This window comes from Aethina tumida, chromosome 1 (genome assembly GCF_024364675.1).
Source record: "Aethina tumida isolate Nest 87 chromosome 1, icAetTumi1.1, whole genome shotgun sequence".
Classification (NCBI taxonomy): Eukaryota; Metazoa; Arthropoda; class Insecta; order Coleoptera; family Nitidulidae; genus Aethina; species Aethina tumida.
This window is the reverse complement of record NC_065435.1, coordinates 64,058,189-64,073,120: the sequence shown is the minus strand read 5'-3', so window position 1 is coordinate 64,073,120 and position 14,932 is coordinate 64,058,189. Positions and strand designations below refer to the sequence as shown.

Below are 14,932 nucleotides of genomic sequence, written 5' to 3'. Positions count from 1 at the left end.
TAATTTTGTCTTCAACCACATAGATTTTCCATCCTATTTTAATCACAGGCGCATTCTGGTCGTGAACAATTTCATGAAAGATGTTTTCTTTTTCGGTGAAAATACATATGAAAGAGGCGAGCAAAATTCATTTTCATATTTTTTATTCAACTGAGTTAATATCTTATGGTATATACTGCATATATATACTGCAAGAATTCTTTCCATTTAAAAATTCTCACAGTATATATGACCTTTTGGACACTAAATCGGGAACACACGACATTCATTATTATAAAGTAATCAGATACGCAATGAAAACGAATAAAAGAAATTGTTTCTAAAGTATATCAATAATCTATGTTCTATAGTACCATGAGGTTGTTTTAAATTAATTAATTGATTAATAAATATATGAAATTATTATTTGTTCTTTTTAAAATATTGCATTTATTAATTTATTTTTGGTATTATATTGTATAATATAATACATGCAAAATGTTAAAACTACTGAAATATTTTAAGAGAGAGATTCCGACAATGGATTTCAAACATTTTTAGTCAATTTGTAAAATGTCTTTTAAATTTCATTAATATTAAAATAAAATATATAACAGAATGATGTTACAGACGTTTTATAAAACATTTTCGAAAAATCTTAATTGACATTGCTTTCGAAATGTTTTGTTGAAGTGCCGACAATGTTTAAATAAAAACAAAAACAAGACGTTTCGGAATGAATGTTTCAAAATTAACTTACCACATACAGATTAATGTTTATATAGTATATAAAACAAAAACATCTCTTATGTTTTCATTTTATATTCCTACGTTTCAATTTTGTTTGTTTATATATTGTTTAAAACGTTTCATATACCTATTTTATTAACTGAGAGTTCATGGGTCGTTATGAATCAATTTTACCAGTTTTATTTTTCAAACGCATACAATTTCATTCATTTCTAGTTAGACTCCCATATTGGTCCTATTCAACAATATATTATTAAAAATTTATTACCAGCATAACATGTGTTGCAACAGCTTCATAATCGAATCTAAAATAATTTAATTAGCCATAATTTTATGTTGTGACGACAGAAATTCACTCGCCACATATACTCTAAAGTTTAAAGAGTTTAGTTTAGAGTCTAAACAATTTTTTTTTAATTTAAAGCTGAAAGGAATATTTACGTGACCCTACTTATTTTCTAAAATTTAATTGTAATATACGTTTCCTGTCTGTTTAACAGACTCACTTGTGTGTTATTGTATTTACGTAATTTGGAATTATATGCACAATTATAGAGTATTTTGTTTGGATGTTACAAATGCAACCTAAGCTAACCTAACCACTGGTTAGTCCTATTTTTCCATGTGTTTTATTCTTTGTCATGTAATTTGCAAATTATTTTAAAAACAAAACAAGCAAATCTAAAATAAATTTCACATAATATAAATAATTATCACTAAAATTATGTTACCCATGTCTGCCAATCTCCATCTAGGAACTTTTGTATCGAGGCTGTATAAACGTCAAGGAGACATTTGTCGATGTGTTATCGAAAATAAACAAACAAATAAACGTCAACATAATAAAAATCTTATCGAAATTATGGCATCTGCAAGTAGTACAAGTGCCAGATCTCTATTCGCGGACTCCAAAATGAGGTTAGCCGATCGCGTACAAGTAAACGTCAATAATATTTCTTCGTTGGCGAGACAAATCACTCGCGGATCGAAAAGCAGCGAGGTAAATCAAAAATACAACAGGAATCCTGTGGCACGACAACATTACAATCATTTCAGATTCTAATGCACTCTGCCAGGAACTTTGCCGCCCAAGAACAGGCGATGGATAATACCGAGAATAATTTGAAAAAAATGCAACTCCTCTGTGTCCACCTGGGATACCAACAGGACTCAATGATCAAATCTGCCATGCAGCTGGAAGAAGTAAAAGAACAAGTGTGTGCGATGCAAAGATAAATATAAGTTAGGTTATTTCTATATGCATTTGCGTTGTTGGCAACACTTGCCGGTAAGTATTTTTTATAATCCTGCTTGAGCAGAGCATGTGTTCATATACAGAGTTCCAAATTTGCAGTGGATGTGTATCAAATTCAAGGGCAGCTCCGGTGTCATTGACAATCATTTAAGCTTATTTAAAAATAGTGGACGGTTCGGACAGTGTCACCCAAATCGGTGAAACCATGATAAAAGATAAATATTGATAATAGTGAAGTGGAATTATTTTAGTTTGTGTTTAACCGTGCCCGAATATGTCTCTGTTCAACTGGTCGCGAAGGAACGCTTTCAAACTCCAAGCGCTGCAAAGAAGGTACCAGCAAACGCAGGCGAACGTTCAAAGCAATTCGTCCCAATTATTTACGATAACCGGCCCGGCTTTTACAAATGCACCAGGTTACGCCGACCGTGTCGCATTGCGCGATAAAATTGGAAGTTACACTTTCACTAATTTATTTATAAGTGCTAATGAACTTTCAAAGGAGATCACGAAGCTGGTCAATGGGAAGACCAAAGAGAGGGTCATGTTTTTGTGTCCGAACAATGCAAACTATGTTATCACTTTATGGGCCATTTGGATGTCTGGACAGATAGGTAAGTTTACTAATGAGGGCCTTTGTTAATTTATTCTCAGTACATATATTTTTTGCTGAATATATTAATGCATACATTGTGAGTGCCAGACTCAATTTGAACAATTCACACCCATTTTATGTTAATGTTAAGATGCACTTACTTGACCTTGATGTGGAATGCCTTTTAATAATTCATTTGAACTCGAAATTTAGCATGTCCTTATTAAAAATAAACCGTCTGGTTGTTAAATGAAAATCATCAAGTTCAGTAAAGAAATTTAGCTTTATAATTATATTACAAATTACAATATTTTTTCCATAATAACAGTAATATGAAATTATTAAATTAATTTAAATATGAAAAGTTCATATTTAAATTAATAAAATAAAACTGAACTTAATAAATTTAGAAAAAGTCAGTGTGAAATTACGAACGGGGTAATACGACGAAGTTGGATAATTGCATGTAAAACGAGCCAATCAAATTATTTATTTATATACCACATCTAGGAGACGACATGTGGCTTTAAAGTTGCTTAGTTCTTTTTTTGGCGAGTTTGTAGTTCATAAATAAATCGCGAGCATTGTTTTTAGTCGTAGTCTTTGTAACTTTCTTTTACATTCACGAAGCTTTTTTGACTGTTTAAGGTGTTTAGTACAACGTATAATATAATAATAATTAATTGTTATTAAAAGAATTAATTTTTCTATATAATGCAGTGGCAGCTCGTGACTTTTGAGTTTCGCGAGGCACATTATATATAGAACAAAAAAAAAAATAAATAAACAAAAACAATATTTTATTTTTATTTACGCATTATTAACAACATACAATTCGAATAATCAGTGCTTTTATCATGTAAAGTTAGTCCGCAAGATAGATTTTTCAAATCAGGACCCCTTTTATACCAAATATCTTCATTAACATTACCCTTTAAAAATATAAGACATGGCCAGCATATACTTCCCGTTAGCCAATCAAATTTATTGTCCAAAAGATATATTACATCCATATTTTTTTGTCCCGTATTTCTTAAAGTGTTCAAATTAAGAATTAGACTGTTTAATTCGTAATACTGAAGAATCGGCAATGTTCGGGAACTTTGTTTGTGTCGGTATTTGGAGTCATCACATTGGTTAGAGGCTCGCCTCAGGTCCACCAATGAAACGATGGCGCGACCTTAAAGAGCATGTACGAACGTTGGAACCAAATACTTATGAAACGAATTGGCGCGAAGATGCACATTTAAAACTGATACGGCTTGTTTAATTGTCGGTTTTACAACATATTATTAGTAATTATTCCCGTTACTAAAAAAGTAAATAAATTGAATTAGTTATTTCCTATTTGCTGGGAACGTGCTAACGTAAAACCAATAAACATATAATCGTAAGAGCATTGTAAGTTGTAAGAATTTACACAGCCAAATTATCAGAAACGTAGAACTTAGAAAAAAGTTCAAAACAAAAAAGTATATAATATTAGTTAAGTATGGTCTCAAATTAAATAGGAAACAACCTGGTCATAGTCCAGACATTTAGTATAATTGTTTAAGTTATAATGACGTCACAAAACAAATAGGTTATAATTTATAGTAATATTATACTCTGTGACAACGTATGCAAAGTTCCTTTGAAATGCAGTATATTATATTCGACTTGCATAAGCAAGGACGAATCTGATACTGAAGAAAATGTCTATTTTTGCTTCCACTCTGTAGAAAGTTTCTCAAAACCATGTATTTAACTATGACATATTAGTTATGAAAAATTAAGTTTTTGTCTCTTTTTGTTCACATTTTTAGTGAAAAGAACAATAACGTTGATCGTGTAAGGTCTTCCTTAAATATATTAGAGGCGGTAATGTCCAAATTTTCTATTTTTTATGGATGTCTTCATATATCGTTTACTTCCATCTCACCAATAACGATATCTAGAAAAACATTTATTATTATTATTATTATTATTATTATCATTATTATTATTAGTATGTAGAGTTTACAAACAATATTTTTGTTTTAAAAATTACAATAGATCTAAGCTAACTATAACTGAAATTATTCATTATTTATTATTTTCAGCCGTTCCTTTGTCGCCACTCCACCCCAAAAACATTCTCCTGTACTACGCAAGTGACACGAATTCATCCCTACTCATAACTACTAGCGAATATGCAGATTTAATGCAAAAAGTGTCGCGCAATTCTCAAACTCCATTGCACGTGCTGGACAACAAGCTTCAATTAAACTGCATCCAAAATTTAGTTAAAGGCGAAACTGATTTCTCCCTAGGACTACCACCCTCCTTTTATGACACCAATAATGCACTCATCTTGTACACCAGCGGCACAACTGGAAATCCAAAAGGTAAGCAGCGTAAAATTTTAAATCATTAGTAATTATAATAATATAGATTTGTTGAATTAAAATCTAAATATTTAAAAACTATGACTATCGGAATACGAATATGATTATTTATATTATGAACTGTACTTTATGAACTCAGATATCATTTAAATCAAAAAAAATGTTTCAGCTTATCAAGAATTTCAAATATCAGATACAAGTTTAATTAAGCATTTTATTAATAATTAACTAATAATCTAATCTTAAAAGTAGGTAGTCATTCACTAATAACATTCTGCTATTACAAAGAAATTATAAATTCGTATGCCTTTAGAGTGATAATATTAAACGAATATAATGATATTTTTATTCGATTCTATGATTGTTTGTAAATATTCTTTAAAAATAGAAACTATGACGTAAACATGACTTGTTTATTTGAGAAAGTATCTTCATGTGAAGCATTAGTGTCTCTCACATGATAAATTTACGTAGAACTGTTTATCTATGATAAGATTATAGGAAAAAAAAAGAATTCGAAAATAGTTAGGATCACGTATTTTTTTAAACACTTTACAAAATCCCATTTAATGATTACGAAAGGACCATCTATTATCAATCAGTTTTTACGAAAGTAATACAAAAATACTTCTTCATCTTAAAATAGTTTTTTGTGGCAATTGTACTTATTTTCTTGACATTAGATGTATTTAACCTTTCACGTGGTTTAGATTTTACGAGCTACTTTTTTACACCCAAGGATACAAAACAACTTTGCTATTTTAAGAGACAAAAATGCTCGACTAAATTTACTATCGTATACCTAGTTTACCAACACATGCATGTTTTTTATGTATGATATTTAATGTTGATACATACAATTGATTACAAAAGGAAGCCTTCAATATACTGACATTTAAATCTAATTGAATTGATCAAAGTAACAGCGCACTAAATTAATATAACTTAAATGTGATTTCATTTCTATAATCAATAAACTTTTTTAGGTGTGGTATTGTCGCATAAGAACTTAAATTTTCAAGTGTCAACATTGTTGGATGCTTGGAAATGGTCATCTAATGACGTTCTTCTTCATACTCTACCATTACACCACGTTCATGGCATCGTAAATGCGCTTTTGTGTCCTTTGTATATCGGAGCCAAGACAATCATGCTGGAAAAATTCAATGCCAACATGGTGTGGTCCTACTTACTTGGAGTCGGACAAGTGAAGGAAGATCGTAAAGTAATGGAACGAATTCTTGTGTTTTAAACATGCATAATTATATATCTACATGATTTTCAGATAAGTGTCTATATGGCAGTGCCCACAATTTACTCCAAGCTCATGGACGAATACGACAAAGTATTTTACAAGGATCCAAAAATGGTTGAACATATCAAAAACATTCTAAAAACAAAGATTAGATTAATGGTCAGTGGAAGTGCGCCTTTACCAGCACCCATTCATGAGAAATGGTTCAAAATCTCCGGACACAAACTTTTAGAACGTTACGGTATGACCGAAATTGGTATGTGCCTTTCCAATGAATATGAATCTGATAGGGAGCCGGGATACGTTGGTGTTCCTTTACCGGGAGTCTCCATTAAACTGACTAGTGTGGATAATGGTTCGAAAGATCTGCTGGAGGCTACCAACAAAAACGGCCAAATACAGGTCAACAACATTGTTAAAGAAGGAAATCCTTCAGGTTAGTTGTTTATTTTTAGATCATGTTGCAATTTAACCAAGTAATATTCTGACATTTTCTATTTTTACAGGGGAACTTCTTGTTAAAAGTGATGGAGTTTTTCAAGAATACTTCAAGAGACCCGAGGCAACAAAGGCTGAATTCGCGGACGGTTGGTTTAAAACTGGTGACATTTGCGAATATTCGTCGGAAAAGAAGAAATTCAAAATATTAGGAAGAAAAAGTGTGGACATTATAAAGTCGGGCGGTTACAAATTGAGCGCTCTTCAAATAGAAACAGAACTTTTAACAAATCCTTTAATAAAAGACGTCGCAGTGGTTGGTATCGCAGATCCAGAATGGGGTGAACGTGTTGCAGCTATCATAGTCCCTGAACAAGGGGCAGAAATGTCTTTAGAAAGTTTGTCCACTTGGGCAAAAACAAAATTGCCCAAGTATTCTATACCTTCAGTTTTAAAAATTGTTAACACTATCCCGAAAAATGCCATGGGAAAAATCAACAAGAAGGAACTCGTCAAGACTTTATTTTAGTTATTTGTTTTAGATTTAAATAATGTTTAAAAAAGACTGTTATTTGCCAAGTTTTATTTTGAATGATCAACAAGTATTATTTAAATACGTTTTAACGCTTTGTATATATTGTGCTAAAATAAAATTATGAGAAAATATTAATTTGTTTATTATGCAAAACCCAAATTAAATAAAAAATAATAAATTCGTTTAAAAGACTGTGTTAAAAAAGGTGTCGCAAGTAGTTTGGCCAACACCTTCAAAAGTATACTAAAATTGTTTTTTGTATTGCCTATGCTTAATTGAAAGAATGCCGATTTTTTTAGTTATAACACAATAGTTTTATTTTTAAAAATTAAATGTTCAATAATCTTGAAACTATTTACCCGATTTTATTCAGCAAAATAGCATTGCATGGAAAATAAAAATAGAATTCAAATGATCATCTTATGATGATTGATAGACAATTTGGCACTTGTCACCTCTGGTAAAATTTAGTTGGACTAACAATATTTTATAATATTTTTATTCAATGTTAGGGGAAATAAAACAAGGCAGCAAAAGGGAGGTGGATAATAGTAGATAAAAATACTACTTTTGTAATTTCAGTGGTTCATGTTTTAATATTCCTGAGAGCTGCTAATCCTAAACAATATTCCATACTACTTTCCTCTACTATACGTATATTTTGGTTTATTTAAAATAAAAACAACGCCCTTTTATTTTTAATTCAATTTTATTAAATTATACCTCTTAAAATCGATAATAACTCGATTACTTAAAAAAATTCTAATAAAAGTCCAATACAAAACGAGATACAAAAGCTATTCTAAGTTTTCTCCATTGACCTGCAACCAAATTTGTTGTCGCAATAGTTCCAAGGTTCCTTCTTGGTGCTGTTCCCAGATAAAATTTGTTTGGGTTGCAATAATTGAAAATATTAAGCATAAAAAAGTACAAAAACAAGGTTTGCTACGAACTCATCCTGTTCCTTAGGGCCAATAATCTAACACGACTGTCGTATGGCTCTGTGATAGCTCTGGGTCTTCCGGAACCACTTACTCTGCCTCTTCTGCCCTCTTCACTCCATGACTCCCAACATCGAATTACAATACTCATATTGTAACGCCGCGTTCTCAAAACGAAATTTTTGCGTCATCCAGGCCCACTTTTCTATTTTTATCAAACTGGCTTAATTGGCTAAAATTACTTCTTCGTACTCTAGACATGTTAAACATTTAGTATAAATTACTGAATAAAACAAATTGTGACAAATACTAAGTACATGCTTATTTGAAATAGCTTAAAGGTATGAAGAAAAAAGTACAAAAATCCGATAATAGGTTTTCAGATTGACAAATTTTAATCATTTCTTATTTCGATAGGTACCTACTTGTATACCAAATTTTATGAAAATATTTGAATGCGTTCTTGGTATTGCGTTTTTTTTACAGTTAGTACAATTAATTTGTCCCTAAAAGGAATGGAATATGACAAGATTTGCCAAAAATAATCGGACTAGAAAATAATATTCGTTTCTATGGATCGAGTCTGATGGACACTGTTGTGAATATCGGATAGGTTGGGATGGAGTCGTACCGATCCAAGGTAATTTGAAAATCTTATCCAACTCCGTATATCGATCCTATTCATTTCAATCTCATTCTGGTTCATCATTCCTGGACCCTTTGCGGATGGGATTCAGTCCCGACCAGTCGGTCGTACACTTGTGTCGTGGAACGTTTCCAGAGGAACGGATCAGATTGAATCCACTTTTGGACTCCGATTGCCCGTCTCTAACATTTAAGTAGTTTAAAAAGTAAGGCTTTTTTGTAATATTAAATTTTGTCCTATTTACTTCAACACACAACCTGATACTATTAGGAAATAGGAAATAAAAATAAATAACATCAATGATTATATATAAAATTCAATTCAACTAGAATTACCTACTAAAAATGAACAACAAAATTCTGGAAAGTTTAAGCAAGAATTAAATAAAGTTATAACATTAAAATGTGTAGATAATCAGACTTTTTGTTGCACAATGAGAGCAGTTAATAACGATGTGACTTATTATAATTTTACCAACAATATTACTCTAATAAATTACATATAAATTGTAAAATTATTTTTTTTGTGTTTTAGAACATTATTCTATACACTGTTCACAACCACAAAAATGGAAGATTTAATTAACAAATATTTAAATAGAGAACAGACATCTCACCATATTTCAAAATCTATTTTATAATTAGCAATACGCCCTCAATTAACACTTCTTTAAAATTTAACTGGTAATGGATTTAAAAATTGTGCATTTACATTTTACTCACATAGCCAATCACAAGGTAATTTGGGCATTTTGCTGGCAGGCCAGGGTAAATAGCCCGCAGTTTTGAACACCCAATAATCATAAGAAACTTTAGCAATGAGTCCGACAAGCATCGCAACTTCGACTGTGATTATGTAATAAATATAATCAGTCCAATCTTTTTCGTTGTTGATGCACAATTTCGCCGAGTTTAGTTCCTTCACTCTAACGTTCTTTAAATTGTCGCATAGTATATCGGCGTCATCCACCACGTAAGATTTTTTCGTCAAAAGCCACACCTGTAATTAAAGGATTTAAGAAAACAATTGAGTTAAGTTACAGCTTGTTGTCCCTACTGTTAGGTCTTTGGCAGTGTTACAGTCGCAGTACAAGTTGTTACCGCTCAAAAAGACAGAATGTGAGGGTTGACGATCTGGTTCCAGGTTGTCAAGAACATAGGTTTCCAACTAAAACAAATAAGTTGAAAAATAAAAAATGAACTATCGTAATAACATACAGTTCTAATACAGTTGTTACGCAAGCTTAGAAGCCTCAAACCAAGATTCGCACCCTCCAAAGGTTGAATTGATCGGATTTGATTGTTGTCCGCGTAAAACTTCCGAACATGTTGATACGAGGGATGGCTAATCTCATTCAACGATGTTATCTAAAATACTTTACATTAGGAAAGCGACAACTGCCAGATGTGCAAGTTTAAAATGTCGTTTTATTTATGAAAAGTACGCAATTATTTAAGAATATTGACAAAAGATTTTTTTATTCAAAGTATTGCCTCTCACTTTCTACACATGTTGCCCATCTCGCTGTCAATTAATTCCATTCATCTGTCATTGTAATCCATTCAATTTAGTACATCCTCGAAAGTTTTGAAGTATTGCGAAGCTAGTGCCGGTCACATCGATGAGAAGAGGTAATAATCGGAAGGTTCCAAGTCTGAATATGGCAGAGCAAGATTGCCGTCTCAACAAAAATTTGATGATTTTCTGATGCCTTTTTCCTAAGTATGTTACTAACACATAAACAACTAAATGAATATGGCGTGTTGTAGCGAGGTGTCTTTCCAACAAAACAGCGCTTTCGGTTCGTCCTATACTTCAAAGAGTTTTAAGTACCAAAAAAACGACTTTTTAAACTTGCGCACCTGGTATACAGCTTTGACTATTCTACGTTATTATTTGAGACGTCCAATGACACGGTGTGTAAGGGCAAGGGTGTTGGAAGCGAAAGGAATTGTTTGCCTGAACAATTAACATTTACAGAAATGGAAACAGGTTTGTCGGGCAAGATCTCCATTCTTAAGGGTCTGCAAGTGCAGTTTGCAATGCACATTTTTGATATCTGAAACGAAAAGGATTAATTAACAAACAACAGTTTTTAAGTAACGTGCAATGAAATGTACTTTGTGATTTTCAATGCAGCTTGCAAGGGTGAGATTTTCGATGGTCCTGAACCACTCGTACTGTTTTGAGGTCCGACAGAATGTTTTGTTTCCGTTAATAAAGTTCAGCTGGTTTCTTTCTAAAGCTGTGGATATGTTACTACATTCCATGTATGGAATTCCTAAATAATATCATACATTTTCTAAATATACATATAATAATTTAAATCAAAATATAATTTTGTATTGGACAATGTATGCTAATCAAAATATAAATAAAGAAATATAATTTACAGTACTGATCTGTAAAATTGGACCTTAAAAAACTTAAATGAGTTATCATAATTTACCAATTATACCTCATTTGTTAATAAGAATAATAAACAACAAATTAGTCTTTTAACTTGTTTTGTAAAAGTCGAGTTCTCTAGTCTAAATATTGAAAATTTATGTTGAATTTTTGTAAAACACATAAATATTATAATATTATTACATTATACAATTTGTGCAAATTTAAATATACCCTATGAGGTGAAAACATAATTTCAAAAATAACAGATAATACCAGATAATAAATTATATATTTACAACTATGTATATCTAAATGATATCATTAAAAACCTTTGGTTATTTATTAATATGGAATTATAAATAAAAAAGTGTTTCCAACTTAAACTTAAATGGGCCATATTTGAAATACATTTTGATTTAGTTTATTAGAATTTCTAATGAACAGAGCAAATATTACAAACAGACTATTGAAGCCAATTATTACATACATTTGAAAATTGTCAATACAAATACCTGAAATATCTAAAGTAATATTTCCTTCCGTTTTAAAAAGTGGAATTCCAGTTAGATTGTTTCGTGACAAATCCAAGAATTTTAATTTATTCAGATTAGTCAAAGGGCTCCCTATAAACTCATTAATACCGTTAGAGGATAAATTCAGACAAGTAATATGCGTTTGTTTTCCAAACTCTCCAATCACAGTTTTAATACGTCCATCTGTGATAGACAAGAACTCCAAACTTTTCCATAAACTTGAAGTCAAATTAAGTGCATCCAGAGTAGCGTTTCGTATGTGCAAAGCAGTTACGAGAGTTAGATTGTTCTTAGATATTCCCACTCCTTCTACCATTTGAAAATTGGTGACATCGCAACACAATACCGCACCGGGGCACTTGAGTTTTCTGCAACGCAGTTCGTTTACTGATGGACAGTGGCCGTCGTCTGGTTGGTAGAAACATTCGTTGGTTTTAAGGCATGTCAGCGGCACAGTTTCAGTCAGTTGGCAGTTTCCAATCAGGGCGATTTGTGTCCAGATAAGAAAATATAATATCATCTGAAATGAATGAATGATGAAACATCGGAAAGTAATTTAAATAGTATCGTGATTCATTGTTGATTGTTTTTAATCGTTATGTGTGACGTTGTTCTTTAAACAGCTACTTATTATTATTATCATCATATAATCCAGTACTTTAAGCCATATTTTACAGAAACCTAATGAAAGTGTTCTTATAATTATAAGTGGGATTTAATGAATTCTAACGTTTAATATTAAACCACAATGAAACTTGAACTAAAAATGTGTGCTTTTAATGATTTTGCTAGGAATTAATTTATTTAAATGCATAATTGCTTGAATATATTATTCTCAAATTTCAAAATTAATTTTTTATGTAATCGATCAATTTTCTTAACGTTATTAATTACCTTAAACTTTTCGTGATAATTGTGTTTTCAATTCCAGTCACTAATGTATGTAATGATGCATTTTCATCATAATTGTTTTTAAGCATTACAAAACGCAATGGTATCACATAGGTCTAACTATAATTTATGTTTAAATGTCTTTTCAATTTATAAAAATTTGTTTATAATAGACTTACCTTACAAAAATACATTAAACGTAATTTCAAACACATAGCTGTGCTGCGTGTGTGAACAGAATACAAAACAGAATCGCGCGCGTAGAAAGTGAAACACGGACCCATTTGCCCCATAAATTAACCCAACAGTATTTGGTAAACATCAAGTTCAAACATATATTTTTTCTAATTGATGCCGCACATTTCCACCGCCAAAGCTCCTCAACAAACAGAAAATGAACTTGAAAATTTGTCAAACAAAACAATATTTACCACTGAAATAGCCAAGTAAACAATATTTAAGAAAGGTTTTGTATTTATTTCTAATTCCCTTGAGAAATTTGCATAGTCCTTCAATAAAATTTATTGAATATTGATGATAAATATCATTATTTATTAATAAATATATCATTTAACAAAAGAAAAGTGCAAATAGAATATAACTATTTAAATAAGTATAAAAAGGGAATAATTTGTAAAACCGACAATTAAACAAGCATTACCAGTTTTATATTAAAATTCATTGAATATTTTATGCACAAGTTCTTTAGAGGCACTTTTAAAGGTGCCTCTACAAGACAATTCATTCCATAAATATTTATCTTCGGTTCCAATATTTGCGCATGCACTTTAAAGTCGGGCTATGGTTTCAATGGTACGGGAGTTAAGGCGTTCCTCTAGTTAATGAGATAACTCCAAATACCCACACAAGCGAAGTTCCTGAGTATTCCGATTTTTCAGTTTCAAAAATAAATTGATCGCGTGTGTGTTAGTAACACGAAACAATTTATTCATATTAGAAAATGCCGTTGATGTGGTGGATCTTTTAATAAATGTGTATTTCCAGTTTAAATTACTATTACAACATGTTTGTTATTCCAACTCCTAATTTAAATACGGGTCAAAAAACCGCGGATTAACTGTATATGGGGACGATAAATTCTATTGGCTAACGTGAGTAGAGAGTAGTGAAAAAAGATTTTGGTGACAAAATCACTGAGCATTCAAATTGTATATTGTTAATTATGCGTAATCAAAAATAAACCATTGTTTTGATTGTTTTGTTGCATATATAACGTGCCTGACCAGACTCAAATCTCATGATTTTCCTAATGTTCTAATTACGAAAATAATAGAAAGAAAAGTCTTCTCTTACAAACGAAGGATGAAAGAAAGTTTTGTTTGTAAAAATAAATCAAAAATTAAAAGTGGAAAGCATTGAAAATTTGGTAAATATTTTAGACAATCTCAAAAGTTTCATGGTAGATAAATTTATATATTTTTGTAAAATATTCATATTACAATATGAACAACAAAAAATTAATAAATGTCTAGTTCATTTTTATTATAATGAGTTTGACATTCATGATAATTCAGGCACTCACTGATGTTGATCACTCTGTGCCACTTCTAGTTGATACTGAAGATTTTCAATTGCAAATAAGGCAGTAGACCATACTGGCATTAGCAACCAATTTACAACATGTTGAAAACATATCAAAGTAACTGTCGGAATATCAAGTCATGCATTATCCTGTTAGAAAACTGAATTTTGGAGAGTCATCAGATAAGGCAACCATTGGAATTGCACAATTTAAACCATAATTCTAGATATTCGATCTACAGATCTCATCACAAATAATGTGGATTTCGCCTTTCTTTCACCACTGCAATTTTAGAAGACGATATTGCAATGTGAAGCAAATGCACAAAGTGGTAAAAAAATATCCAATAGACCGGATTCTACAATAAACATTTGCATCTTAAGGAGCATGTACTGGTTCTCATTGCACAAGTCATCATAAAGGAATTTCACAGAACTAAAGTTTTATGGTCTTGATGTTCGTTTGTCAATTGATGTTAAAGGTCTCGCAGGTCATTCACGACATTCTTCAAACCACTCTCCAACAATTTCAGACAGTGATTCGACTCCGGTTAATGTAATTACCACCAAATTGTACAAAGAAATATAGCACAAAAACTCTTTTGTCAAAGAAAAAATTAAATTTTATTTTTTCTTTGAGCGAAACGAACAATAAAATATTTATAATATAAAGTTCTAATTAAAATGTTCACAAAATGCTGTACTCTTTTAGACAACTTTAAAATCTAATTATTTTCTGTCCACATCTGGACGCGTTGATACACCAATTTTTGTTGAAATTTAATTTTTTTCTTTGGGTTACACGAACATTAAAT

The 14,932-nt window shown here is 31.1% G+C and overlaps 3 protein-coding genes across 5 annotated transcripts; 2 read left to right on the top strand and 1 right to left on the bottom strand.

Annotated features, from left to right (window-relative positions):
- Window positions 1-1,487: 1,487 nt before the first annotated feature.
- On the top strand, window positions 1,488-2,243 carry LOC109595771 (uncharacterized). Of its 2 annotated transcripts, none has more exons than XM_049967281.1 (3): window positions 1,488-1,729; window positions 1,786-2,017; window positions 2,105-2,243. In XM_049967281.1, the coding sequence occupies exons 1-2, from the start codon at window positions 1,592-1,594 to the stop codon at window positions 1,963-1,965; spliced, it is 318 nt and encodes a 105-aa protein (XP_049823238.1). In that variant the 5' UTR covers window positions 1,488-1,591; the 3' UTR covers window positions 1,966-2,017; window positions 2,105-2,243. The 2 variants fall into 2 exon arrangements, with proteins under 2 accessions (XP_049823238.1, XP_019866752.1); XM_020011193.2 differs by having other exon boundaries at window positions 1,494-1,729; window positions 2,084-2,224.
- On the top strand, window positions 2,225-7,304 carry LOC109595780 (malonate--CoA ligase ACSF3, mitochondrial). The gene is made up of 5 exons (XM_020011201.2): window positions 2,225-2,598; window positions 4,661-4,945; window positions 5,932-6,170; window positions 6,231-6,636; window positions 6,707-7,304. Exons 1-5 carry the CDS (start codon window positions 2,259-2,261, stop codon window positions 7,165-7,167), a joined length of 1,731 nt encoding a protein of 576 aa, XP_019866760.1. The 5' UTR covers window positions 2,225-2,258; the 3' UTR covers window positions 7,168-7,304.
- A 2,072-nt stretch (window positions 7,305-9,376) lies between these two features.
- On the bottom strand, window positions 9,377-12,836 carry LOC109595772 (protein halfway). Of its 2 annotated transcripts, none has more exons than XM_049970386.1 (7): window positions 12,755-12,836; window positions 11,664-12,204; window positions 10,881-11,041; window positions 10,649-10,819; window positions 9,978-10,127; window positions 9,817-9,927; window positions 9,377-9,759 (listed from the first exon to the last, which is right to left on the bottom strand). In XM_049970386.1, exons 1-7 carry the CDS (start codon window positions 12,788-12,790, stop codon window positions 9,475-9,477), a joined length of 1,455 nt encoding a protein of 484 aa, XP_049826343.1. In that variant the 5' UTR covers window positions 12,791-12,836; the 3' UTR covers window positions 9,377-9,474. The 2 variants fall into 2 exon arrangements, with proteins under 2 accessions (XP_049826343.1, XP_019866753.2); XM_020011194.2 differs by lacking the exon at window positions 12,755-12,836 and adding an exon at window positions 12,579-12,672.
- Between the last annotated feature and the right edge of the window lie 2,096 nt (window positions 12,837-14,932).